At 37.0% G+C, this 27,627-nt stretch overlaps 1 protein-coding gene across 2 annotated transcripts in view; it reads right to left on the reverse strand.

The window, feature by feature from the left end:
- cnksr1 (connector enhancer of kinase suppressor of Ras 1) overlaps positions 1–24,911 on the reverse strand; it is a 38,873-nt gene extending 13,962 nt beyond the window's left edge. The window contains exons 1-6 of one of the 2 annotated variants that reach the window (XM_023352913.1): positions 24,428–24,911; positions 22,290–22,447; positions 12,559–12,761; positions 12,250–12,334; positions 2,761–2,802; positions 2,508–2,627 (exon numbers count right to left, since the gene is read on the reverse strand). In XM_023352913.1, the coding sequence (XP_023208681.1) occupies positions 2,508–2,627; positions 2,761–2,802; positions 12,250–12,334; positions 12,559–12,761; positions 22,290–22,447; positions 24,428–24,479 (660 nt within the window). In that variant the 5' untranslated portion in view covers positions 24,480–24,911. The remainder of the gene's footprint in view (positions 1–2,507; positions 2,628–2,760; positions 2,803–12,249; positions 12,335–12,558; positions 12,762–22,289; positions 22,448–24,427) is intronic. The other variant, XM_023352912.1, reaches the window with a different exon arrangement.
- Positions 24,912–27,627: the final 2,716 nt, after the last annotated feature.

A 27,627-nucleotide genomic window follows, 5' to 3' on the forward strand; every position in this document is an offset into this window, starting at 1 on the left:
AACTCAATAACTAATTAAGAAATAGGACATATAGTAATAAAAAAGGCATTAGAATTTATTAGGACAGGTAATACAGCTGAGACCTGACAGGCAGTATGTGGAGTCTCCAATGTTGAAGCATTTTTACAAAATGTAGAGGAGATTACAAACAGTAATGTGAAATTAGATTTGCATCGTCTTCTGGTTGCTACCAAGCATGTTTTCACTTTTAAAGAAGCGCAAATGGGATTTATACGTTAATATATTGTTTATTAATTTATCTTTATTAATCCATAAAGTCCTGCAAATGTTAATAAAATTCAGTGGTAGTTTATAAGAAACTCAGAAAGTAAATACTACTATTACTTATTCTAATTTGTTCTTAAAGTTTATATTGAACCGATACTAGATTTTTAATTTTAAACTGTTACATTTTCTACAGAAAAAAAGATATTGGGATAATTTTCCTTGTCGTGTTACTCAGTTAATATTTTCCAGAATAACACTTTGTCAAATATTTCTAAGGTTAAAACTCTGTGACAGACATACATGAGTGAATCGTTACATCCTAAATTCCAGAAAATTAAGCACCAACTTTAGAAAGTATTAACATAATTTTATTGTTTTTCTTTATTCCATCTCAAAATTTCTACAACTATATTTACATAAAATTTGAAAAAGATTCAGTGCTTTTAATGTTTAGATTTACACATTATGTCAGAGACACGTCACGTTCGGTAAACGCCCTTTGTAAGAACCATGATGCCTTCTGCTTCTCACTTCCTTTTCCTCCTGCCTTTAGTTCCCATTACTCTTAATCTGTCAGAGCGCCGACTTCATTATCGGTGATGTGCTCTAATCAATTACCTGCTGTCAGCTGTAATTAACAAACTGTCTCCTCTAGCTAAGTACATTTGTAAAAGTCCTCCTTTTGTGAAGCAGTGGAAAAGCAGAAAAATGAACTTAGCATTCAGAAGCACGGCTGCATTCATGGACATGTAAACAATATGCAGGCACAACGTCAGAGGTGGTGTAATGAAGGAAAAAAATGTTTAAAAAGACAAGATGTGATGGGAAAATGCATCCACCATCTAATAAGACTTTTACTTAATGGTAAAAGTAAAAGGCAAAGAAAGAGGGAAATGCATGAAAGAAATAGCTCTTTAGAAATTAATCCTAAAAGGATGCTAGATTAGAGGGATAACCAGCACGGAGGAACAGAGCAGAGCTGTGAGTACTGAACCAAATGTGCAGACTTCATGGCAAAAACAGGACAGGCAGCACAAAAAGAACATTGTGCTTTAGCTACCAAACATCAGAGAAGGCTTTAGGAACAGAACTAAAAGTGGGTACAAGGAGAAGAACGTTGAGCTGGATGAAGGATCAGTTGACAGGAACCAAATGAGGAAACCCCCAGCAGAGGTCAGGGTTAGAAATAAGCTTTAAACAAGTTAGTGTTTAAAAACACATTAGCATAATCAGTTGGAGGGGAATAAAAGAACAATGTGAGGGTGAGCAAACTGATAAGCTAGGTGAAGTGTAAAAAAAATGGATGTAAAGGTCAAGAAAAGTAAAGAAAAAAGAAGGAATATTGAAATTTAAATATTTCACATTGATTTTGTGTGAATTTTAACTGAATGAAGAAGGAAACACTTCAGTTCACTAGATGGCAGATAAACTCTGAGTTAGACAATTTTTACTAAATATCAACATGGGTGGGATGAAATAAAAAAAGATCAAATTAATTAAATAATTTGTAATTTATTCATCACAATCAATTCTATTTTAATCAAATAGTAGTTAGCAAAGTTTACCCATTCCAATTTGTATTTATGACTGAATCAATAAATCATAGAATGTGTACTATGATGATATATAAATATTTCCAGCTCAATTTAGTGTAAACTACAACATTGACTATAGAAGTATAGATGACAATATTAAAAATATTCAAGAATGTATTTTTGCTTTTACAGTCACTAAACTTTAGTGGAAATATGAATTTAAAATCCTGTACATGAATCTGTTCTTCTCAATGGCACAACATAGCATAATTAACTAAAAGGCAACAAAGTAAAAATATAAAAAAATATAAAACAAAAAACCCTTTCTGAATTGAAATCTATCAAAACTGACACATGGTCAGCGGTTTTTATTCTGAATCTTCTCAATATGTCTCATTCTGGGTTTAGAGGTTTAAATGTTGGGACTATGTAGCAATAATAAACATTTAGCTTTTACTCCTGTAATCCAGCACCAAACACATGACATTATGGGATTCATCTCATATTAGCTTATTTAAACGCTAATTCAATTACCATGTGAGCTTAACTTTTCACATTTCTTCTTATTGCGTTAATTGAAAGCATACATTGAAGTCTTAGCCTTAATAAAACCTAAAACTAAAATAAAACGGAGCAAACCCATGAGAGCTCATTGTGGCTGACACAAATTTAGCATGGAATAAAAACTTTTTTACATTCATGAAGATAATAAGGAACAAGAGGGTTAAAAAAAAAAAGCATTACCAGTTGATCACCGAGTGTAGCAGGTACCAGGTTGACGCTCTCCAGCTGAGCCGTGTGGGTCAGAAGCGAATCGGAGCTGGAGTTCAGGATCTCGTCACAAACCTCCACCAGCTGACGGCACTAAAACACACACCTTCACTTACTGGGAGGAGACACCGGTTCACACAGCTAAAAATACCTCATTTAAAGCACAGTGAAACAAACGTTTCATCAGATGAATTTATGAATAAGCAAAATTGTGAGACAAACTCACAACAGATATGATGTCCTTCTCCTTTTCGTAGACGGTGGAATCCTGTTGGAAAAGTGAAACAGCAGGATTTAAGCAGAGGAGTCACAAAATGACACATCGGTCTAAATGCTAATGCCATTGATTTGTGGAAATGGGACAAACTGAGTCAAAACTCATGTCCCATTTCCTCTTCACAGCTTGAGTCAGGAAGCAAAATGCCACGCACCAGTTGAAAGCTGCCTGATGAAGTCAATAGTAATGATTCATATATCCAATCATGTTTTTGATTGGACTGATTTGAGTTACTCTGTCTGCAGCTTTTTACATTTTGTCATGTTACAGCCATAAACAGCAATGCATCTTTAAACTTTTTATTAGATGGACCAAAACAAAAGAGGGCAAGCTGCTGCAGTGGAGGGAAACTGAGACATTGTTACAGATAAAAATAAAACAAATTGGGGAATGCATTTGTAGTCAGCCCCTCTTACTCTGACACCCAGGAAAACTTAAATGAAACAAACAGACCGCTCTTCCTCACTCTGCTACTTTTTTTCTTCTACTACTCTCTAAGTTGAGTTATTTACTGTTATTTCAACTGTTAGCTTTATGTTTTCTCTCAGCTTTTTCTATCAATAGAAGCTACATCTGGTTTGATGTTCTGTTGGCTGGGATTCCTTCCTGCAGGAGATGATGGGATATCAACACAAAACTAACTTACAAGTAAAATTTCAGCAAGTTATAGGAGCTTGTTTCAAGTAATATTGACAAAAAATGTTATTAGATCCACTGGCAGATATTTTCACTTATAAAATGGGATAAGTGAAATAATCATAATGCTATAAGAGGAATAATCTCCCAGTGGAATTAGTTCTGTTTTATCTGAAAAGTTACTTGTAAGGTAGTTTTGTCTTATTTAAAGTGTACAAAGATATTTGCTCAAGAAACTTCCCTTTCCAACAGGACAACAATTTAAAAAATACAAGCAGAGACATTATGGAATGACTTGGATTAAAGCATATTCATATGTTAGTCAAAGTCCAGACTCTTTACATCAGATTTGATGATCTTGAGTTGTTTTCTAAAGAATGGATTAAGTTTTCTCTTTCTAGATGTGCAAAGCAGCCAGAAACAAACTCCCAAAAACTCACAGTGGAGTGATAGATGTTTTACTGAATGTTCAGATTTTTATCTGTAAAAAATGTTGAAAATTAATTCCTTTGCTTCCACTTCACAGTTATGAACTGCATATTTGGTCTATCACAAAAAATACAAATAAAACATTTTGAATTTTGTGGAAAGTGATAAAACGTGGAAAAGTTCAAGTTGTTTGGTTACTTCTGGAGGCACTGAAAGCTTTTATTGGAGCCTTGCAGCTTATGGTTATCAATATGTAGAGGAATAGTTTCTTTAGAACCAGTCAAATGGATACAAAATGCTCAACAGCAATGCAATTTATTTATGATGAGTGAATACTTTATAAGGAGAACTGAAAATTCAGAAAGGTTCTGGTACTAAACAGCAAAGAAATTCAATAAAATCAGCATCAGAGTAAAGATGGAGCAGCCCTACATTTACAGGACGACCTCAAAATCCATAGATCCTCATACACACACACCCACACACACACTCCCACTTAATCTGCAGTGTATATACTCCATCTATCTCACATTGATAAACAATGTTTCACTCAGAAGGCGCCGGTGTTGAATGATACAGTTATTAAAGCCATTACAGTGGAACTTAATTGCCTTCATGTCTGGTTTCTGGGACGCGAGTGACGATAATGGTTCAGCAGGCAGAGAGGTGGGTTCAGAAAGGGAGCAGAAGAAATGAAGAAGCAGCTCCATATAATGGAGAATGATGAGAAATTCAAAGAGGATGGGGCCGATGTTTATATAACATAACACACCTGGTAATATTAATGCCCAGAGCTAATCTGAGGGGCCGGGTGACGAGTTGCACAGAGGTCCGGATGGTAAAACTAATCCCTGTGAAATGTACCGAGGGATCAACACTGAACACAAACGGATTGGGCTAATTGAGAAGTCATATGACACAAGACTGTGAGTATCATTATCAGCCCAGTTCTGCTTTTACTCAAGTGTGAAAACTTGTGTACCTGTGACAATGATTGACACTTTAAAAATAATACAACAGATGAAAATAGCTGTTTAAATTTTAAACTTGATGCCTATTTGAGCAAACTAATCTCACCACGACAGTCAGGCTAATTGTTAGGCTTACTCAGCTCAGCTGCTTTATTAGTCAGACACTTTTCACAACGTAAGAACGTCTAAAAATAGAGCCGTAAGCAATGTGAGTTAAAAAAAAGGTACAACACAGGGAGTCATGAATATATATTAGCATTTTGAGCTAAGATTTGGGCTCTGAAAAGTGTATGAAAGACATGCTAATAAATCATTTTTAACAATTTTCTTTCATATAAAATAAATATTTACTGTAATTTATTATAATGTATAATGGCCTCATTTTTTGCAATCAAAAACTGCTACCAAAAGGCTAAAGGAAACCTCAGTTAATCCAGACAAAATGTCATGTTAGCTCATGTTAGCATGCTCAATATGCTTGTTGGAGCCACCAACAATGTGCTAAACTGTGTTTTCATATGTTGTCATCAAACTGGGTGCAGCCATACTGGAGGCAAATAACAAAACAAGCATTTGTTGCTGCAGTCTCTCATCCTAAGCCCAGTAAATAACGTAGTAAACATTCCTGAAGTTGAAAACTTTATGATTGAGAAAAACACGTATTTTTGACAAACTGCCAAAGATATCTAAAAACTGAAAATGTCAAAAGTTGTGGGAAGATAAGAGATATCTGTGGCAAACCAAGCTGCAGCTAAACGTCTAGAGGAAGAATGTGAATATTGGAGTGTACTCAGTACATTCTGTATCATTCAAGAAGCACTGCCCACAAGTTTAGTAAATTATTGTGCAGCTCAAACTGTTTTAGGCGTAAATCTTTCACGTGCGCTCTTCTTCTGATTTCATTTCTGCCATTTCTGCCGCCGAGCTGCCCCACCCAGATCCTCAGATCCTTGTGAAAGTTTTTACATATTTTCCTGTTACAAAAAGTTGTTCAGATGTTTTAAAGAATTTCGACTCATATCATCGGACTGTTGATGACTCAGCGAGTCAAATCACGTGTTGAAGCTGGGAAATATTTGAAAGCATGAAGGAAGCCGGATATTTTAGTTAAATAAACATGCTCGACAAAGAATAAATCTACATAAAATCTACAAAAAAATCTACGAAAGAGGAAAGTTTTCCATGAATACTTTACCACAAATAGGCAGATTTCAATTGTAAACTGATTCTCCTTTTCCACTGTTTTATTATGTTTTCAGAGATTTAAGTGCTGCATCTTATCAAAACCAACTTCTTGATTGAATAAAAATTATTTTACATTCAAGTCTGCCAAGTCTTTTTATCTGTAACCAGCTCAAGTCTTACAGAAAAACAAACAAAAAAACAAGGCATAAAATCAAAGACATAAACTCTTAACTTGTCTGAAGTTAATGTTCAGAAGAGGTTGCACCGTTTACCAACCAACAGAGTATCACTTCTGTTCTCACTAAGCAACACCTTTTTCATTTTATGAATTGCATAACTCTGCTGTATGTGGCATACTTGTCACAGGAGACTTTCCCATAACAGTGCAACCTGTTCTGCATTTTATTTTAACAGTGAAAGAACAGGAAATGGCACATTTAAAAGAATCCAAGGTAGGCAGAATGTTCTGTTCTGTAAGGAAACTGGTCAGAAAGCTGGGCTGGAGAATCAAACGGAGTAAACCAGTGACTTTTACTAATATTTACCAATAAAGCATCTGAAAGTGTCAAAAACTACAGGTGACCATGAAAATGATCAAAGGTTCATTATGAAGTAGGTGAGAAGAGGTTTTAATGCATTTATTTATATGGATCAATTCGGTCTTTTAATAACAAACTGATGCATTACTGGATAGAATAGGGAGCAGATGCTCATCATCACAAATTACACAGACAAAATTGCATATTTTAACATCTACACTGCAACACATATCTTTAAAAAAATCTGTTTCAGTTTGTACCTCCAAAAAACTAACACAAAATATAAATTTTTAAAAATGCAGGTTGTTGGAGAAAGTCTGAGGTCTACAAAAAGCTTTGAGTGTCTCTCTGGAAAAAGACGAAGTGTGTCAGGCATAAAAAGGTACGAGGTGTGGTGAATTTTTTCAACAGCCTCCAGCATTTTGATGCTCCATTTTCAAGCCTTTCCGTTTATCTGACGTCAAAGAGACTGTAATAAAGAAACCACATCTGAACTTTTTATAGGACACATGCCTAAAAATGTAAGATGTATCAGAAGGACACAGGAACTCTACAGCTGAGCCATGTTTAGTTCCACGTAAACTAGAGCAAAACTCATCTCTACGTTGGAAACAAAAACGTCACCGTCATCAAGCGAGTCACACAAACAAAGATAGAAGTTCCTAATGTGTCTAAAACACAATACGGTTTCAGATTGGACCTACAATATCAGTTGAGTGATTCATTGATACTGAGCAGAAGGGAGGTTTTCCATGGTTTTGGTTTTGCTAAATATAATCTGTGATCAAGTATTTCTTGGTATATTCTTTCTTCTGTTGGGTTAGATTTTGGTGTTGGTCATCAAATCTTCCCAACTTTAGAGGTTTTGGCTCCAATTTATATTCCACAATAACAAAGAAATTTGTTAATTTACTTGAGGTGGCAAGAACAAGCCAAGTTCTTTCTGACCTGGACATTTTCCACCTTGGAAAGTGTTTTTTTAAATGGTGATGGTAAAATCATAATCTCACCACCAATGATTTCAACACATTTTCTATAATGTTTTAACATTCCACTTTAATGTTTGTGTAACTCCAATTAAATCTACCATTAGAAGATTGCTCGTGATTATTTTAGCTTTAATAATAAGCGTAATAACTTCTCATACTTCCTAAGACTCATCAGGCTGAAATAGGAATCAGGCCCTCACACTGCAAAAACACTAAATCTTTAGCAGAAATGTTTGTCTAGTTTCTAGTACTGCTACTTTAGTGCACTTGAATTAAGACAAAAATAACTTAAAAGTAACTTTTCAGCCAGATGAATAAGCTGTTTTAAGTCAGTAATTCTTGAATACAGATACAAACAGTACTAGTCCTACTGACAGATTTTTTCACTTAAGACAGGAAAAATGTTTCATTATAAGTGAAACTAATGTGTTTTTATGTATATTTAAGATTTAATTACTTAAAAACTGCTGACATATGTTGATGAAAAGTTACTTTTATGTGAGTTTTGTCTTATTTCAAATGTACTAAGATATTTGCAGTAGAAACTGGGCAAAAATACTTGGTAAGATTTTGTTTTTTTGCAGTGCATCAGTGTAAACAAAGTATGATGTTAAATCTTAAGAGGATAATTTAAAATTATACTAAAGAATATTTAAGTTTTGCACAACATTTTATTATTCGTCCCCAGAGGTAATCACAAATACTAAGCTAACATAAAAAGTGCAGATAAGAAATGCAAAGCATGGGATAGAAGTTGTGTGGTGGATTGACACACAGCTGCTGTGTTTCAGAACCAACAGGCCACTTTTGTGGCTAATTTTGATGCGTTTACAAACCCTTTTCTGAAAAGTGCTGCACCTCTGTGTTGGAGAAACATTCAGAGAAAGCAAAAATAAGAGAACAACTTGAACATGCACAGCCACATTCTCCAGCCCTAAACTCAAAGATAATGAATATATCTAAACGATAAAAATTGTTCCTGCTGATTGGTGGAGGTCAAACAAGAAAGTCAAAGATCTCGACCAACCAACACAGTTTGAGCTCAGTTCTTAAACTTGCTCTGTTGATGTTTCATATTGCTAGCCAGACGTGCTATAAAAAGATTAGGAAACATAAATACACCTGCTGCGATCATTTGAAATGACACCCTCTGTCTCTCCTGGTGTGAACTTCCGTCTTTTTCTTCATCTTAAAAAACATCCGGACAGCTCAGGCTTTAAACTGCTCAATTTTTTAACCTCTTTATGAGGATTTTCTCCTTTCTGTCCTCTTAATAAGTTATCCGCTTTGGTGTAGCATGTTAATATTTGCTAGCCAGTGACAGCTATATTGTGTTTTAGTGCATTATTATACGTTTCCTGTCAAGCTGAAGCATTATGTAACCCAAACTGCACACTAAAAGCAAAGCTGTCATAGCTGTTTTGTTTTAGAAGTATTTAGACCTTCATGAAATTTTTTGCTTTTATCTGGAGCTGCATTCGTCAAAGGTGCAATAACAGACATTATTTACTCTCTCTTCTAGAAACCAAATAAATCTCACGTACCTGAGAGTTCACCTCTTTCTCTACTTGGCCTCAATCTCTTTAACTTTGCCTGCTGCCTGAAGCTGTGCTGCAGTGAAACTCAGACCTGACAAGTTAAGTGTTGAGTCCTGGCAACACCAGCTGACTGCTGACCCAGATCGCCCCCAGGGTGGGAGAAAGAAATACACTCTGAAATGCACACACACTCGTGGAGAAAGGAGAAATAAGAGTCCTTTCTTTTGTGAAGGATGTGGTGCGGCTTCTGTGGAAGACGTCACGCTGAAGGCCTGGCCCCCTGACAACACAAATGTCACGCGGGGAATGACACCAGATTCAATTAGCCACAAGCAAAGGTTTAAGCAACCATGACTTTACTTGTCTATGTGGTGAACGGAAATGCACATGAGTATGCAAAGACACTCAGCTGTACAGTTCTTACTTATAGACTGGTGAGGAGGAGGCATGAAAATCTTTCACATCTTATGTTCCAGACATTACTGGAATCTAATGTGACACACCGACATGAAGTAGTGCATAATTGTGAAGTGGAAGGAGAACGATACAGATAATGATCGGAAAATTATTATTATTATCGGAAAAGTAAAAGTCAGCCATATTCTGTTAGCGCTCAGTTGAACCATTCGTTCCTGCATTTAGAGTTGCAGGTGTTTTGGGTCGTGGTTCCACCGAATTTGCATATCTAGAGACTGAGGTTTTTCACCAAACTTCTGAGCAAAGCAAGCTCAAGCTCTATCAGATCAGATTAGAGTGCCTTTGGATAACAAAGTTCAAGTCTTACAACAGATTTTCAGTTTGGATTAAGGTCTGAACTTTGACTAGGCTCTTTTATCACAGGAAAATGCTTGGATCTAAACCTTGTGTCAGAAACTTTTTACAATTCAATGAGTCGTCTTTTTCTCCCTGTTCTACTAAATGCTATTTGTTTAGAACCACAAAGCCTACATCAACTAACCTAGTTGAGCTATCAGTGCTTCTCAGTTCCAGTCCTCAGGCCCCCCTGCACTGCTTGTTTTAGATGTGCCTCTATACCAGAACAGCTGATTCACATGATTGCATGATGTCTTCTGCAGCCACCAAGTACTGCAGAAGCCTGTTAATCACCCAGATTCAATCCAGGTGTGTGGCAGAAGGGAAACACCTAAAACATGCAGGGCAGGGGGGCCTGAGGACCGGAATTAAGAAACACTGAGCTAACTTAAGTTTTGCAAATATCTAGTGTGAAAATGCATCTCCACACCTGAGCTTCTGCTCCCTGCAGCTCCTCTAGAGATAGCATGGCTGCTTCCCAGGTTAAATGTTGTCCTCACTCAGCCTGTTAGCTTAGGAGTAATTCCATGTCTTGTTTGCAGTTGTCCCATCTTTGGAATATTATTTTATATTCTGCTATAAACGTCTCCACAGCTTTTTCCCTGACCTGTCTGCTGCATTTTTTGTTTTTATGATTCTTTTTGTTTTCTAATATTCTCCAACAACAAACTTTTCCTTTCCAATCACCTTCATATGAGAACATTTGCAAGGCACCGTAAATAAGTTTGAAGCTATTAAGTTGCCTCAGAGGAATTTTTAAAAATGTGTAAAATGTTTCTTACAAAATAAGCGATGCATCAAATCCATAGACCTGAAATTACAGAATCAATGCCAGTTTTTTTTTTTTTATCAGCTGCCTTGGCGTCCAAACAATAAAATATCCTCTATGCTCTCTAGCTTTCAGCACATTAGTGGCGCCTTTAAAAAGGGAACCAGTCAAACAAACGCCTATAAATAAAGATAGTTGACAACCTGTGCGCACCAAAAATGATGAGCTTTGTAAACTTACTTTTCACTGACTAAGCACTCTCCCCCGTGTGTTGATAGCCAATAATGAATGAAAACAGCCGTCAACAAGGCCAGCTCATCGCGTAGGAGCAAAAAAAAAAAAAAAGACCATCTTCTGAGTCAACACTACATCACTCAGCTATCCACACTTCCTTTCATTCTCATACTCGCTGTTTCTCAAGGGTCATTAAGATATTTTCACAGTTAAAACACACCGACACAGACTTTAACTTCTGATCAACCCTCAGAGAGACGATGCTTCTGCTGAACAGACAGCAGCTCGTTTTTCATTTTCAGAGTTTCTTATTTAAAACCACCTCAGATTTCTCTTTAAACTTAATGAGGCAGAAAACAAGTGTTGCATTGAAAAGCAGAAAAGGAAGGATCACCTTGTGTCGAATTATCCAATCAGAGCGTTGAGAATAGTACCTGTCATGCTGGCAGGTTTCCAGAGCCGGATATATTTAAAGTCCTTTAAAAACCGGGTCTCAGCTCTCAGCTCCAGACTCTCTTTCAGGTTTTGTCTTGTCTGTTTTCTTCTCTCCTTCACCGCCGTCAACTTGTTTTTCCTTTCCTGTCGTACTCCTGAGAATACAGCCTCTCGCTGCCTGTTGCTCTGTGTTTGGTGTTCACTCCCCTAAGAGCTAGAAGTCATCGATAGAGGCAGTGCAATCCCTCTCTAAGTCTCCTCCCTTGCTCTCTGACTCCCTCCCTCCGGCAGCCAGCATTACATATCCAGGCCTGTCCACTTTGCTACAACAACCACTAAGCACTTTCCACCCTCTTCTCATGTACCCTCTTATGATTATTCCTTCCTCACTTGTTTCTTTCAAGCATTTCACAACTCCACAACGGAGGAAACAGAAACCAAATGCAGCTAAATGTTTTGTCGTCTTACCAAAGCTCCGTGGAGGTGCAACCTCCCTTCAAATATGTCAGGAATTTACAGATGAAAAAAAAAAACAAAAAAAACTGCGTAAGCAAAGTTAGGCTGAGAAACAGACGGGTGTGCATGTGCTTCTGTTTTTCTCGTTTAGTCTAATTGGGAGAATTAAAAAGCAAACTGGCGCACACCCAACCGATTGTGGTTCCTCTTTGGATATTTATCATGCATGACATTATGACTGAAAACGTAGCAGTTCCTTTTAAGATAAAACTGATTGCGGGTTTAGGAACAAAATCTCTGTAAAAGTCTGCCGACCTCAAGCACACAGTGGAGTTTTGTCTTTTTAGCTCTGAATTTTGTATGGAAAGTCAGATTTGAGCTGAAAGGATTTGGAAATATCAGATTTGAGCTGAACCGATGTGGGAAACACATGAACACACCCACCTTGTGGACGATGTCTCCCAGATTTCTACAATGGGTGAATATGCTCTGAGTAGAGGTGTATCTGCTGAGCTGGGATAACTGATATCTGGAAAGACAGATCACGATGTAAATCAGTTCAGACAGATTGGGAGCGAGAGGAAACAAAGTATTTTAAGCAAAAACATTCAGTCAGAATCAAAATGAGGGGAGAATCCCACTGAGGTAACTCTGTTAAATCGTTTAACCCACATCCAACACATAGTGCTAAGTGATCCAAGTTAAATAAAACATGTTTCACAATGATGCACTCAAGACTTGCTCTTTATAAACCTGTTGAGCAAGCAGAAGAGGCCTCTGGCAGAAGTGATGAGCTCTATGACGTTCTTCAGGACGCCAGCTGGCAGCTTGGTGGCGCTCCGTCCGTCGTAGCTGTTGTGGCGCCAACCGCCCTGGATGGCTATCGGCAGGGAGTGGGCAACGACGCGCAGCTTTTCTGTCAGACCGCGCAGGTTTTCTCCTCCCATGCCATAAGTCTGAAGACAACACACACAAAAACACACACGTGTAACGGCCGGGCAGGACATTCCACCCCCTGCTGTCATCAGGCCCTCCAGAAGAGGGTAGCGATTGTTTTTTGAGACACATTTTCATACGCTGTGGTTTGTTTCTGGCAAACTTCCATATACTAGAAACAAATCTCCAACTTTCCCTCATTTCCTGTGTCTTTTCTGCTGTCTGGTTTGAATAAATCCACAGAAAGCTTATTATTCCACTTTTCAGTCCAACAGACATTTTCATATTGCAGCGTTTATGCAACTGCGTACAACACCGAAAACCTCAGCAATGAATTATTAAGAACAGTTCAGTTACTTTTCAGCTAAAAAAAAAAAAAAACAGTGAAAAAAAAGGAGGTTAAGATGCTCCAAATGAATTTATCAATGTAAAGCAGGTTGGGACGTTTGTTGTCGTGGAAACTGTATAATTTCTGCATCCATTGTCGACAACACAGCACTGAAAACTTTTTAAAAATTACTGAAATAAATAATTTAAAAATTTTGTGCACATTTCTTTAACTTAAAATTTAATGAGATGACATTTTAAACATTAATATAATAAAAGATTTTAAACAGTACAGTACAAATGTAGCTGTGGGAGAAATTAAGAGCCCACTGCACTGAACCCCATTGAGAACCTGCTGGTTATTCCACCAAATATTGATTTCTGAACTCTTCCTGAGTTAAAACATTAGTATTGTTCTTTCTAAATTAATATGAACTTGTTTTTTTTGCAATATTTGACATCTGAAAGCACTGCATCTTTTTCATTATTTTGACCATTTCTCGTTCTCCACAAATAAATACTAAATTTTTGCTTAAAATTTCGTAGACATGTTGTCAGTAGTTCATAGAATAAAAGAACAATGTTCATTTTACTCAAACATATACCTATAAAAAGTAAAATCAGAGAAACAAATTATTTTAAGTGATCTCTTAGTTTTTTCCAGAGCTGTATAAATTATAATGAAAACTAGAAAATTTCGGAAGAAATTTAGCCGGGGCCTGCCAAGGCGCGCCCGTGGGGTTCGGGCCCGGCGTCGTCGCGCCACAAATCGGCGTCGACGCCAAAGAACGCCGCGACGTGACCAGTGGCACGCGGAGAACCGCAAGAACGTTAAGCGAGGCGGACGTGCACCATTCGGTACGATTTAAAATGTTGTCAAGGCTTTTATTTTGGAAGTTTCAGTATGCTTCATTTCAAAGGGCCAAACTAATCCCATGCGTAATAGTCCTTGGGTTAAAATAGTTGTATAATGCTCAAAACACAAGTAGCTGATGTAAAAATATTCAAGGCTTTTATTTTGGAATTTTCAGTATGCTTCATTTCAAAAGGGCCAAACTAATACCATGTGTAACAGTGCTTTGGATGAAAAAGTCAAATAAAGCCAAAAAGAGCAATTACGTCATGTAAAAATATTCAAGGCTTTTATTTTGAAATTATTATTATGCTCCATTTTAAAGTTCCAAACTAATCCCATGTGTAACAGTGCTGTGGATGAAAAAGTCATATATGGCCAAAAAAAAGCAATTACATGATGTAAAAATATTCAAGGCTTTTATTTTGAAATTTTCAGTATGCTTCATTTCAGAGGGCCAAACTAATACCACGTGTAACAGTGCTTTGGATGAAAAAGTCAAATAAAGCCAAAAAGAGCAATTACCTGATGTAAAAATATTCAAGGCTTTTATTTTGAAATTTTCAGTATGCTTCATTTCAGAGGGCCAAACTAATACCACGTGTAACAGTGCTTTGGATGAAAAAGTCACATAAAGCCAAAAACAGCAATTACCTGATGTAAAAATATTCAAGGCTTTTATTTTGAAATTATTATTATGCTCCATTTTAAAGTTCCGAACTAATCCCATGTGTAACATGGCTTTGGATGAAAAAGTCATATACGGCCAAAAAGAGCAATTACTTCATGTAAAATATTCAAGGCTTTTATTTTGAAATTTTTGTTAAGCTTCATTTTAAAGGGCCAAACTAATACCATGTGTAACAGTGCTTTGGATGAAAAAGTCAAATAAAGCCAAAAAAGAGCAATTACGTCATGTAAAAATATTCAGGGCTTTTATTGTGAAATTTTCAATATGCTTAATTTTAAAGTTCAAAACTAATCCCATGTGTAACAGTTACTGAGTTAAATCAGTTATATACAGCCCATAGCAGCAATTAGTTCTAAAGGCCAGTTCAGTCAACCTCTGTTTCAACTGAGTATTCCACTATATATAGAACTACAGCGATGCGTATTTGTAGTCCAAATCAGCAGCCAATAGCCTCTTGAGATCCGTTGCTATGGCAAATAATGGTCTCAGCAGGTGTGAGCTCTGAACTCTGAGCTCTCAAACACACAATTGTGTGTTTGAGCAAACACGTTTTACTGACAAAAAAGCATTGGAAACAAATCCTTCTTGTTCGGGAACCGTAATACATATTCGAAAAGCGTTTGCAGCGTATGACAGTTCAATGTGTCTTCTGCGATAGTCCCGAGATTCATATCTGTACCTCACTCAGAGCATTTACAGTGATGAGAGAAAGAAATGTTGTGCCCATATCTGAACCTACATCGGCTGTCACTCTAATTTGAGCAAAAATGAGAAAGTTTGGGTCGCTTAGAGGCAAATTGTGGACAAACCGTAACTGGTATCGACGAGCCGTCTTCACTTTCGAAGAGATCACAGACGTATCTACAAAATGAAATTTGAATGGCATTTCTAGGTGAATTTGTGACGACACAGCAAATCCTCAAAAATAGGGTATTTCTAGGATTTTTCCCATTGAGTTATAATGGGGTTTTTTTCGTAGTTTTTTGCGAATTATGTCGCCACGTTAAGCCCAAATCCCACCAGAAGTAATAGCTCCAATGGCGTGAATTTTCTGCACGTTTTGATACCTCATTTGTAGGTGTGCACCCAGCGGTACGAGCCGCATTAACGGTTACGGAAGAAAAATAAAGATTAAAGAGACGCTTCTCTCCGACAATAGTAATAGGTTCCTGCCATTGCTTTGCATGGCAGGCCCCAACTAAATTAATAATAGAATTTGGTGTAAATCCTAATAATGTATATTTATGTTTACAGTTATGCCCAAAATGATTCCCACCCTGGTAGATTTAGATTTTAAAATATTTTTATTCAACCATGAAGTTTGTTTCTGATAGAAAATGGAAAACGAATACAAGTCATAAAAAGATAACTTATCCGTTTTAATTAGCTTTTTTTTTTTTTTAAATGGCATAAAAGAAACTAGAAAAACAAAATTTCTGAAGAAATTTAGCCGGGGCCTGCCAAGGCGCGCCCGTGGGGTATGGGCCCGGCGTCGTCACGCTACAAATTGGCATCGACGCTAAAGAACGCCGCAACGTAATCAGTGGCACGCGGAGAATCGCAAGAACATAAAGTAAGGCGGACGTGCACCATTCAGTATGATTTAAAATTTTTGTCAAGGCTTTTATTTTGGAAGTTTTGTTAAACTTCATTTCAAAGGGCCAAACTAATCCCATGCGTAATAGTCATTGGGTTAAATCAGTTATATAATGCTCAACAGAGCAATTATCTGATTTAAAAATATTCAAGGCTTTTATTTTGAAATTTGCAGTATGCTTCATTTCAGAGGGCCAAACTATTCCATTGTGTAACAGTGCTTTGGATAAAAAAGTCACATAAAGCCAAAAAGCGCAATTACCTGATGTAAAAATATTCAAGGCTTTTATTTTGAAATTATTATTATGCTCCATTTGAAAGTTCCGAACTAATCCCATGTGTAACAGTGCTTTGGATGAAAAAGTCATACAAAGCCAAAAACAGCAATTACATGATGTAAAAATATTCAAGGCTTTTATTTTGAAATTATTATTATGCTCCATTTTAAAGTTCCGAACTAATCCCATGTGTAACAGTGCTTTGGATGAAAAAGTCATATACGGCCAAAAACAGCAATTACCTGATGTAAAAATATTCAAGGCTTTTATTTTGAAATTATTGTTATGCTCCATTTTAAAGTTCCGAACTAATCCCATGTGTAACAGTGCTTTGGATGAAAAAGTCATACAAAGCCAAAAACAGCAATTACATGATGTAAAAATATTCAAGGCTTTTATTTTGAAATTATTATTATGCTCCATTTTAAAGTTCCGAACTAATCCCATGTGTAACAGTGCTTTGGATGAAAAAGTCATACAAAGCCAAAAACAGCAATTACATGATGTAAAAATATTCAAGGCTTTTATTTTGAAATTATTATTATGCTCCATTTTAAAGTTCCGAACTAATCCCATGTGTAACAGTGCTTTGGATGAAAAAGTCATATAAAGCCAAAAAGAGCAATTACATGATGTAAAAATATTCAAGGCTTTTATTTTGAAATTATTATTATGCTCCATTTTAAAGTTCCGAACGAATCCCATGTGTAACAGTGCTTTGGATGAAAAAGTCATACAAAGCCAAAAAGAGCAATTACATGATGTAAAAATATTCAAGGCTTTTATTTTGAAATTTTCAGTATGCTTCATTTCAGAGGGCCAAACTATTCCATTGTGTAACAGTGCTTTGGATAAAAAAGTCACATAAAGCCAAAAAGCGCAATTACCTGATGTAAAAATATTCAAGGCTTTTATTTTGAAATTATTATTATGCTCCATGTTAAAGTTCCGAAGTAATCCCATGTGTAACAGTGCTTTGGATGAAAAAGTCATATACGGCCAAAAAGAGCAATTACCTGATGTAAAAATATTCAAGGTTTTTATTTTGAAATTATTATTATGCTCCATTTTAAAGTTCCGAAGTAATCCCATGTGTAACAGTGCTTTGGATGAAAAAGTCATATACGGCCAAAAAAAGCAATTACGTCATGTAAAATATTCAAGGCTTTTATTTTGAAATTTTCAGTATGCTTAATTTTAAAGTTCCAAACTAATCCCATGTGTAACAGTGCTTTGGATGAAAAAGTCACATAAAGCCAAAAACAGCAATTACCTGATGTAAAAATATTCAAGGCTTTTATTTTGAAATTATTATTATGCTCCATTTTAAAGTTCCGAACTAATCCCATGTGTAACAGTGCTTTGGATGAAAAAGTCATATAAAGCCAAAAAGAGCAATTACATGATGTAAAAATATTCAAGGCTTTTATTTTGAAATTATTATTATGCTCCATTTTAAAGTTCCGAACGAATCCCATGTGTAACAGTGCTTTGGATGAAAAAGTCATACAAAGCCAAAAAGAGCAATTACATGATGTAAAAATATTCAAGGCTTTTATTTTGAAATTTTCAGTATGCTTCATTTCAGAGGGCCAAACTATTCCATTGTGTAACAGTGCTTTGGATAAAAAAGTCACATAAAGCCAAAAAGCGCAATTACCTGATGTAAAAATATTCAAGGCTTTTATTTTGAAATTATTATTATGCTCCATGTTAAAGTTCCGAAGTAATCCCATGTGTAACAGTGCTTTGGATGAAAAAGTCATATACGGCCAAAAAGAGCAATTACCTGATGTAAAAATATTCAAGGTTTTTATTTTGAAATTATTATTATGCTCCATTTTAAAGTTCCGAAGTAATCCCATGTGTAACAGTGCTTTGGATGAAAAAGTCATATACGGCCAAAAAAAGCAATTACGTCATGTAAAATATTCAAGGCTTTTATTTTGAAATTTTCAGTATGCTTAATTTTAAAGTTCCAAACTAATCCCATGTGTAACAGTGCTTTGGATGAAAAAGTCACATAAAGCCAAAAACAGCAATTACCTGATGTAAAAATATTCAAGGCTTTTATTTTGAAATTATTATTATGCTCCATTTTAAAGTTCCGAACTAATCCCATGTGTAACATTGCTTTGGATGAAAAAGTCATATACGGCCAAAAAGAGCAATTACGTCATGTAAAATATTCAAGGCTTTTATTTTGAAATTTTCAGTATGCTTAATTTTAAAGTTCCAAAATAATCCCATGTGTAACAGTTACTGAGTTAAATCAGTTATATACAGCCCATAGCAGCGGGTAGTTCTAAAGGCCAGTTCTCAGTCCTGATCTGTTTCAACTGAGGATAGATAGAACTACAATGATGCGTATTTGTAGTCCAAATCAGCAGCCAATAGCCTCTTGAGATCCGTTGCTATGTTAAATAAGTTTCACACCAAGGTGTGAAGTGTTAGTGAAACAGCCTGAGAGCCTCAGAAAATCCTGTCGCATGACTTTGCTCTGAAGCACCGTGACAGAAAACCGTACGGTCTAGATAAATTTCGAAAACATTTTACCGGAGCAGACAGGCGTATCAATGTCAGGACCGATTTTGATACAAATCGTGCGATATTTGTGGCCGTGATGGCGATTTCAAAATTATTTTGGGCTCAAAAAACCTCTTCATTTCTCACTCTAGCCGAGATGGGCTGTCACTCTAATTTTAGAAAAAATGAGAAACTTTGGGTCGCTTAGAGGCAAATTGTGGACAAACCGTAACTGGTATCGACGAGCCGTCTTCACTTTCGAAGAGATCACAGACGTATCTACAAAATGAAATTTGAATGGCATTTCTAGGTGAATTTGTGACGACACAGAAAATCCTCAAAAATAGGGTATTTCTAGGATTTTTCCCATTGACTTATAATGGGGTTTTTTTCGTAGTTTTTTGCGAATTATGTCGCCACGTTAAGCCCAAATCCCACCAGAAGTAATAGCTGGAATGGCGTGAATTTTCTGCACGTTTTGATACCTCATTTGTAGGTGTGCACCCAGCGGTATGAGCCGCATTAACGGTTACGGAAGAAAAATAAAGAATAAAGAAACACTTTCTCCGACAATAGCAATAGGTTCCTGCCATTGCTTTGCATGGCAGGCCCCAATTATCTATACAATTCTCAAAAATTACTTTCTTGGTATTTGAATAATCAAACCGCTTGTATAACTGTCGGTCAACAGTTTGCATGTATCCACTGACATTTTGATGGTTTATCTTTGGTAATGAGCTTGTAGGCTTTGCGACCTTAATCTTGATCTCCCTCCACAGATTCCGGATCAGATTGTGGTGGGACTCCACCGCCTCTTAAGTGTTCATATTTCTTCTAGAAAGATGTTTGTGATAAAAATGGTGGTGTTGATAAGTATTTTTTTGCTCCCAGCTAATGCTAACAGGCGACAGATCACTTGCCCATCATAAGGCAGCACACAGACACACAGGACAAACGATAACAAATGCACACACTCATACCTGCAGGCACTTTAGAGAGCCTAGTTAACCTCACAATCATGCTGTCATACTGTGGGAGGAAGTCGGAGTACCAGGAGAGAATCCTTACATGCACAGGAAAACCATGCAGAAAAACCCCAGGCCGATTTATATCTAGTAAAATATAATTCAAACAAAGCCTCAGACTTCATATTATCCCTATTATCAAATCAAAGTCTTTCAGAAAGACAACAGCCTTTATTCATTTGTCTGTCACTCCAGTTTTCTGCATCCCATCATGAAACATGGCTCTTCAGAGATGCTAAAACAGAGTGTTTGATTGTTACAGGCCACTCATCTCGGGGTCAAGTGCTTCATACTGGTCAGGCTTTGTTGGTACACATCATCCAGCCACCAGAACAAGCTTGTCAACAAGTGGCCATGAATCTTTTATGGAGCTGTTAATTATGTAGCTGTGCACTTGAAAGTGTTTCTGTCTGTGCCATGTGAGCATCTGATGGGGAGGTTTTATGAATGAGCGCAGTGTTAAGAGCTTCATGGAGCATCATGACAGACGCAAGCACCCACACACAAGGTCTGTTTGAGGGGAAAAAAAGGAATTACTAGAGGAGCAGCTTTCCTCATTCACAGACTCCAGGCTTACAGGTTCAATCTGCATCACGGTTAATTAAAGAACTCAGCAACAAGGAGTTTAAGCCATCTTAGTCTGATGTTTACAGGCTGTTATGTCACCAGAGCTGCTGAATCAGAGGTTATACTGAAGCAAAGACTATTATGGAAGACCACAAATATCCCCACAAAACAGCTCATTTGTTAAGTCACTGAAGCTTCCATCCAAATTTCCTAAAGATTGTATTTATGCAGCAAGATAAAGAAAAAAGATAAAGATTTAAAAGAAGAGTGAATGTGGCTTCTTGTGCATGTATCTGGTTACATTGCAATATAATTGAAAATATCATTTATTTCAGTAATTGGTTTATATAGACTAGAGATACACTGATCCAACATTAATATCTGTATCTAAAAAGAATAGATTGGGTATCGATATAACCATCCCTGATCGGTTATATCGGTTATTCAATTCTATGCTTTGTGCTCTGAACGACATCAAGCTTTATCATTTATTTTAAATTATATTTAGGATTCCTAATTGCACTTTCTGAACCATTTGAAAGAAGATTTGTTGCAGTTTTTTTTTTAACATGTTTGACCAAGATCTATTGTTTTGTCCATTTCTTTATTATTTATTTATATTGACTGGACAAATTAAAGTTGTGTTGTTTCTACATGTTTAGACCAAGCTTGTGAAGCCATTGGTGTGTTTAAGTTGTGCTGTTCTGGTGCAGAATTATCAGATAAATGTATAAATCAGTCTCTGTTAAAAAAAAAAGAAGAAATGTTTAAGTCAATTCAGCACTTTCTGTGTCGGCTGATACCAAGACTCAGACATCTGTATCCGTATACAAAGTAAAAAAAAGTTAATCGGTGCATCAATAATGTAGATTCATTAAGTACAAAGTGATATAGTTCACACTGCCAAAAAACACCTGAACCTTATGGAGAATCTAAATATTGTCGAGTAGAGCATTGACAAGAGAAAGATGAGAGGCACCAGAGTCAACAATATAGAGGAGCTGAAGGCTGTTTTTAAAGCACGAAGGGTTTTCTGAACACTTCATCAGAGGCACACACTGATCACCTCCAGGCCATGCTGCACTGATTCAGTAAATCATTCAAAAGGCGCCAAAAACATTCCCAAATATTGTCCAGGACACACAGCATTTCTCTAGATATGCTTTGGCAAGCGATTCAGCATAAATGCTTATCTGATGTTGACATGAATAATACAGTTAATGTTTTTACTACAAAATGCTTGAAAAGCTGGAGCTGGAATGTAAGATCGAAGTACTAAGAAATCACACTGAGTAAAAACATCACATATTTCACTAAGGCCAAGATGTCAGGATGTTCTGTGGTTCTGGGTGTGCTGGCCAGATTTCTAAGAGATTATCCTACAGTTCCTGGTACGACTGTGTAAACAACAGCGGGATCTGAAAACATTACAGAGGTGGAAATCAGCATGCTGTCATATCACAAAATATACAACACCCTTACCAAACATGGATACGACCATGCAGGTAATATCCTGCTCACTTCACACAACACTTCCATAACACACACAGGAGACAGAACTGGAGACAGATAATGCTGCTGCAGACATGCACTGTAAACAAACAAACACACACACACACACACACACACACACACACACACACACACACACACACACACACGCGCAGGTGTGCATTCTCACTCACCAGGGAGCAGAGTTTCTCCACAGCCTCCAGAATCAGCTCCTGGTGTCCGATCTTTTGAACTCCCAACGCCTCCAGATCCTGGGACGTCAACTGGAGAAGGTCCAGACCTGACAGGTGCCACTCCGACACCTGGTACTGATCAGTGGGAGCATCCAGACCTGGAAGTCATGAAAGCGTTTTAGTTTTTACTAGAAGCAGATCCGGGGCATAAATGGAAATTCTCCAGTGTCAGGAAATCTCATGCATGTACCAGCATGAAAAAATGCCTCTCACTCTGGTTCATGTACCGAGGTTAGGACCGAAAAAGTCCCATTGGAAGGAAATCTGGATTTTCACATGCAATATATGAATGAACAGCAAAAAGTAAATGCAAAATCAAAAAAAAAACACTGGAGGATTTTATTAACTTGACTTGAGTTTGGATTTACGGCAGTTAATTGAATATGTTTAAAGTTTAAATAAAGTCAGCTGCTTTATTTAAACTCAGTTTAAATAAACTCAGTTGAATAATCATATTTTTTTAACATCATATTGATGTAAAAGATACATATTCTTACACCAATATGTATTGAAACCAATATCTTTCGATGCATATTGGTGTTTTGCAACATGCTGAGTCATTCTTGTTCATAGTCTTATCACACTCCTAACTAGTGGGATCCCCCAGGGGTTCATCCATGGTCCACTTTGTTTTCTGTTGGCATAGCTACAGCTACAAGCTAAAAAGAAAAAGATCAGATGTCACTCAGTTCTCTCAAACTAACTAAAAATAAACTGACAGAATATTTATGTGCTATATTTGTCATTAACTGGTTTTTGTTCTTTCCAATTGGTTGAAAATGCTGCATCATGACGTCGGATAGGTACATGTAATCATTACCACACCATGACGGTTTTAGCTTCTTCTCTGGCTCCCTTTCCATTTTAAAATGATTTTCAAGATCTTACAGTTTTTTTAATGTGTTAAATGGACAGAGAGCTCCTGATTCTGCTCCCCACAGGGAGGTCAGTAAGGTGAGGTGAGCAGATCCTCCTGGATGTACTGAGGAGCAGATTAAAATAGGGAGCTGAATGGGCTTTCCCAGGAGCTACCTGAACTCTGGAACATCCGGCCCAAACACATCAGAACCTCTGCAACATTTTAGAAAAAATCATTCAACAATCACTTGTGGACTAGCGGCCATTTAAACCAAATTGTGCTGTGACTTTTTGACTGACTGTGTGTTTTTTGTGATTCACTTGAAGCTTATTGCTTTTAATTTTTTTACGAAGAAGAAAGAGCTGAACCAAAAAGCAAAGCTCTTTTTCAACCAATCTGTATATGTTTAGAAACTCAGGATGCCCTCTTTGTGAGGATTTCTGAACAAATCCCACCAGTAATCTCTTAATTTCAGCAGCATGTTTCCTCTGACTGGGAGTAACGACATCTGTTTAGGGAGGTAAAGCTTAGGGTGATGAGACAGAGGGCTTCCAACCTCAAAGAGTTGGAGTTCATCTCAGAAGGTGAATTGTCAAAATACCAGCGGAAAAGTGCAGAGAGCTGTTATTAAAGAAATTATTTTCAGATTCCCATTTTCGCTCAAATTGAAGTAAAAACAAAATGAATATTTTTTTAAAATAAGCGAATATGGCTGACGCATTTCTGTTGAAAGTGCTCAGAAAAACTTTTATTACGAACATAGAACTTTTAGCATAGAGAAGCAGAGGACTCCGCTGTGTTGTAACTGAGTTGGAAAGCATTAATCCAGGCTGAGCTTTGTGGTTAAATCTCTTCGCCTTCATCCCCCCCCCCCGTCTATTTTTTTTTTTGCAGAACTTTGCTTAGTTTCAGTGTGTCAAACAAAATAAGCAGGAAAACAACAGAAGGCCATTGTTTACCCCGTTGAAGCGTTTAGTTGTTGACACTGATCAGAGCTGCACTGTTTGTGGCTTCTCTCTCTCTCTCTCTCTCTCTCTCTCTCTCTCTCTCTCTCTCTCTCTCTCTCTCTCTCTCTCTCTCTCACTTCCTCATTCCACCTCCACCTTTCACTTCCAATAGGATTTGCGTGCTGCTTCTATTTTCGACGTAACCGCCCCGATCCAAAGTACCTGCGAGGGGATCAAGTGTTTAAAAAAGAAGAAGCGGGTATGTCCCTCACCTTGGAGCCACTTGGTGACTCTCTCCTCGCTCCACGCCGCGATAGGCTCCATGCTCGGCGTCCTGCTCCAGTCGCTCGTTCAGCTCCCGGCGGTCCTGGCCGACTTCTACCTCTCCGGATTGCTGGAGGAAGGAAAACTTGATCCTGATTTGGAATCGGATGATGACGAATGGCACTCCTTTTCTCAGGTAACAGGTAGAGTTTCCCCCTCTAGTGTCAGCCAATAGTACGGAGCTGTCAAGCCCCGCCGGGCGCAGGACCCCTCCCACCGGCACCTATCACCCCCGCCTACCTGCACAACTTCATAACTGCCTTCATAATCGCGCTGCGGTCAGGCTGAGGAATCTGCGCGAGAAAGAACGGCGCAGATTTGCGCCCTGTGAGCAGATGACGCACAACAGCAGCACCTGAGCTGCGGAATTATGGCTAAAAAAATAAAATAAAATCTTAACCCTGTTTCCATATTGATTTATTTAAAACTACCAGATTCAGTTTAAAAAAATTCTTTACGTCTCCAGAAATTTGTCAAAATGTTCTAAAATTATGGTTACATATTAACAGAGAGATATATTTCATGTGTTTAGTTCATTAATTTTTTTTGGTTTACACATAAATGAAAACCTAAAATCAAATTTTTAAGATTGTTAAAATATAATCTAAGACCAGATCAATAATTTTAAATACAAAAATCTTATTAAATAATTAATTGTATTGTTCATGTGCTGTACAGCGTATTCCCTCTGTGTTTAATAGCATCAGTGCAGCGTTGCATGAAGGAGATCAGCCTGTGGTTCTGCTGATATGTTGAGGAAGTCCAGTTTGCTTTAATACTGACCTTCATATGTGATGTTGTTTCTGGTGTCTTTCCATTCAATTCCCCACAGAGCTCTTGAAATGACTTTTCTTGACAATCTCTGAAGGACCATGGTTGTCTTTGTGGATTGTTAATTTGTATTCTATCATGCTTTTTTCTTCCGCTTAACTTTCCATCAGTAAGCTTTGATTCAGCTGTTAAGAAACAGCCAGTTTTCTGGCTTACTTTGCAGTTATCCATGTTTCTTGTGCACCTTTTCTCTACTTCTCTACTGTTTTCCCCACACAACTTTCTATGTATATTAAAGCACGCTTCATTCAGTTAATTAGTGGTGACTTTTTTGTGGAGAGTGTAAGGTACTGTTTTGGTGGGCAACTGTCAAGTCAGCAATCTTCTCCATGAGTGCCATAACATAACATTTCTGTGTAAGAAGTCCTCTTTATTGGTACTATATAGTGGGAATTTTTTAAACAATCGGTTGTACACCTTAACAAACGCTTGAAATACATCATAATGTCTATTGATGCTATATCTTATCTGCACTGTTAATTTAAATAATGAAACAAATCCAACTTTTAATGATGCCACCAGGTACATTTAGCCAGTTTTTCCTCTTTCGTCTCCAAATGGTGCAGCAGATTCATTACTGAGATGCATCTGTGCTGCTGCTTTCTAATGCAGGAACTTTGCTCAGTGTGAATCCTCAGCATATTGTGACTCAGAGCGCAGAGTGAAATTCTCTATTCATAAATAATCACAAGACTTTGTTGGGAAAAGAAAAGCTAAAAGTGCCAGCCGACCTAATCCTCTTATCCAACCAGTCTGCTCTCCTGAGAAATATCCAGAATCGTTGCTAATTTCACTTTCAAAAAAAGTTTTCAATGTCATCATCCATGCAGCATCTTACTTGATAATATTGTGAAGGTTACCATAAAACTCCACCTTTTGAACTCTGCAGGTATTTATTCTAATATGAAAAACTAAAACTTGTGGTTCAGTCTCTGATTTTGAAATATCCTTTCTGCATAATAAACTTTTAATTTGACTTTGATATAAGTTTTTGTCTTATTTTATTTATCTTCATGTTCCTTAAGTTTACATAAGTTTAAATTTATAATTTTCTGACTTTTCTTAGCTGAGTTATGACAGTAATCCAGTGTTATTATTTTATTTTAATCTATTCTTATATTTAACAGTTTGCTTACTTTTGTTGAGAATTTATATTGAGCCATCTGTATTCCTGAATGATTGTCTAATTTTTAATAATAATAATTTGTGTGATAATAATAATAATTATTATAATGCATACATATCTTTCTTTTAACATGTTTGATCATGTGAGTTTAATCTTTTCAGAATGACAGCTTGTTTTTGCTCAGGATGTTTGATTATTTTTTCATTGTATTTATTTATTTGTTCATTTTGCATTCATTATTTAAAAGTAAACATTGATTGATTGATTTTACATCTGAAGGTGAAATCTTAAAAAGTTATGTAATGCATCTAAATACTGTTTTCTAACACCTTCAAACTGTCAGCTGCTCTGTTCCTGAGCTTTTTGGTTTCAGGGCTATAAAGGGGATTTAGTGAATATCTGCATGCTGTCTTAGAGTCATGTGATAAGTTTCACAGTCGTGTCTCACAAAGTTTCCAGTGCACAGTTTCTCTTATGGAAGTAAAGGGCATGGCCTGATCAAAAAGCCGTATTCATCAAAGTGCTGCCCTCAGATATCTGGCACCCCCTGCTGTTGTTTTTGATCGAAGCTCAAGAGGCCTGGTCAGGGCAGAAGCCATATTTATACATCAGTAAGTGACACATTGTGGTTTTATGCTGCAATAAACAAAGTGTGTGATAAATGAGTGAAGGGATGAGTGAGTTTCCGGTACTGACTTGCTGACAGCTAGCATTTAGCTTCTCCACTCCTGTACATGATAATCAGTAACCAGAGAATGTTACTGTTGTTTGTCTGTGCAGTTGAGTTTGTATCACAGGTGCTTTCAAAGACAATACTCCTGGCTTCCTGTTTTTTTTTTTTTTTTGCCCAACCCAAATACCCGAGGAACACAGTCAAGCCTCGACATGCTGTTTTTGCTCGACGGCGCTCTCTGAGTCAGACGATCTCATTGCTTCTTGTTCTCTTTCTACAAAAGATCTGGTCGTGATGACAAATACAAAAAAAAACAAACACTGGAAAACTTTGTTTTCAGTGCAAGAATATTATTTCTTTACCAGCTTTTGCTCCTCTTTATTTTTATACAAAACTGTAAGCCCACCATCTCAATGCATCTGCAGCCTCTTTGTCCTATTAGCACTTTCTGTGTGAGTGATGATTGCACTGATGTTTGGAATGCAAATAAACTGCTTGCATCTGAAGTCTTAATGGCA

The sequence above is a fragment of the Xiphophorus maculatus genome, chromosome 19, assembly GCF_002775205.1.
Source record: "Xiphophorus maculatus strain JP 163 A chromosome 19, X_maculatus-5.0-male, whole genome shotgun sequence".
Classification (NCBI taxonomy): Eukaryota; Metazoa; Chordata; class Actinopteri; order Cyprinodontiformes; family Poeciliidae; genus Xiphophorus; species Xiphophorus maculatus.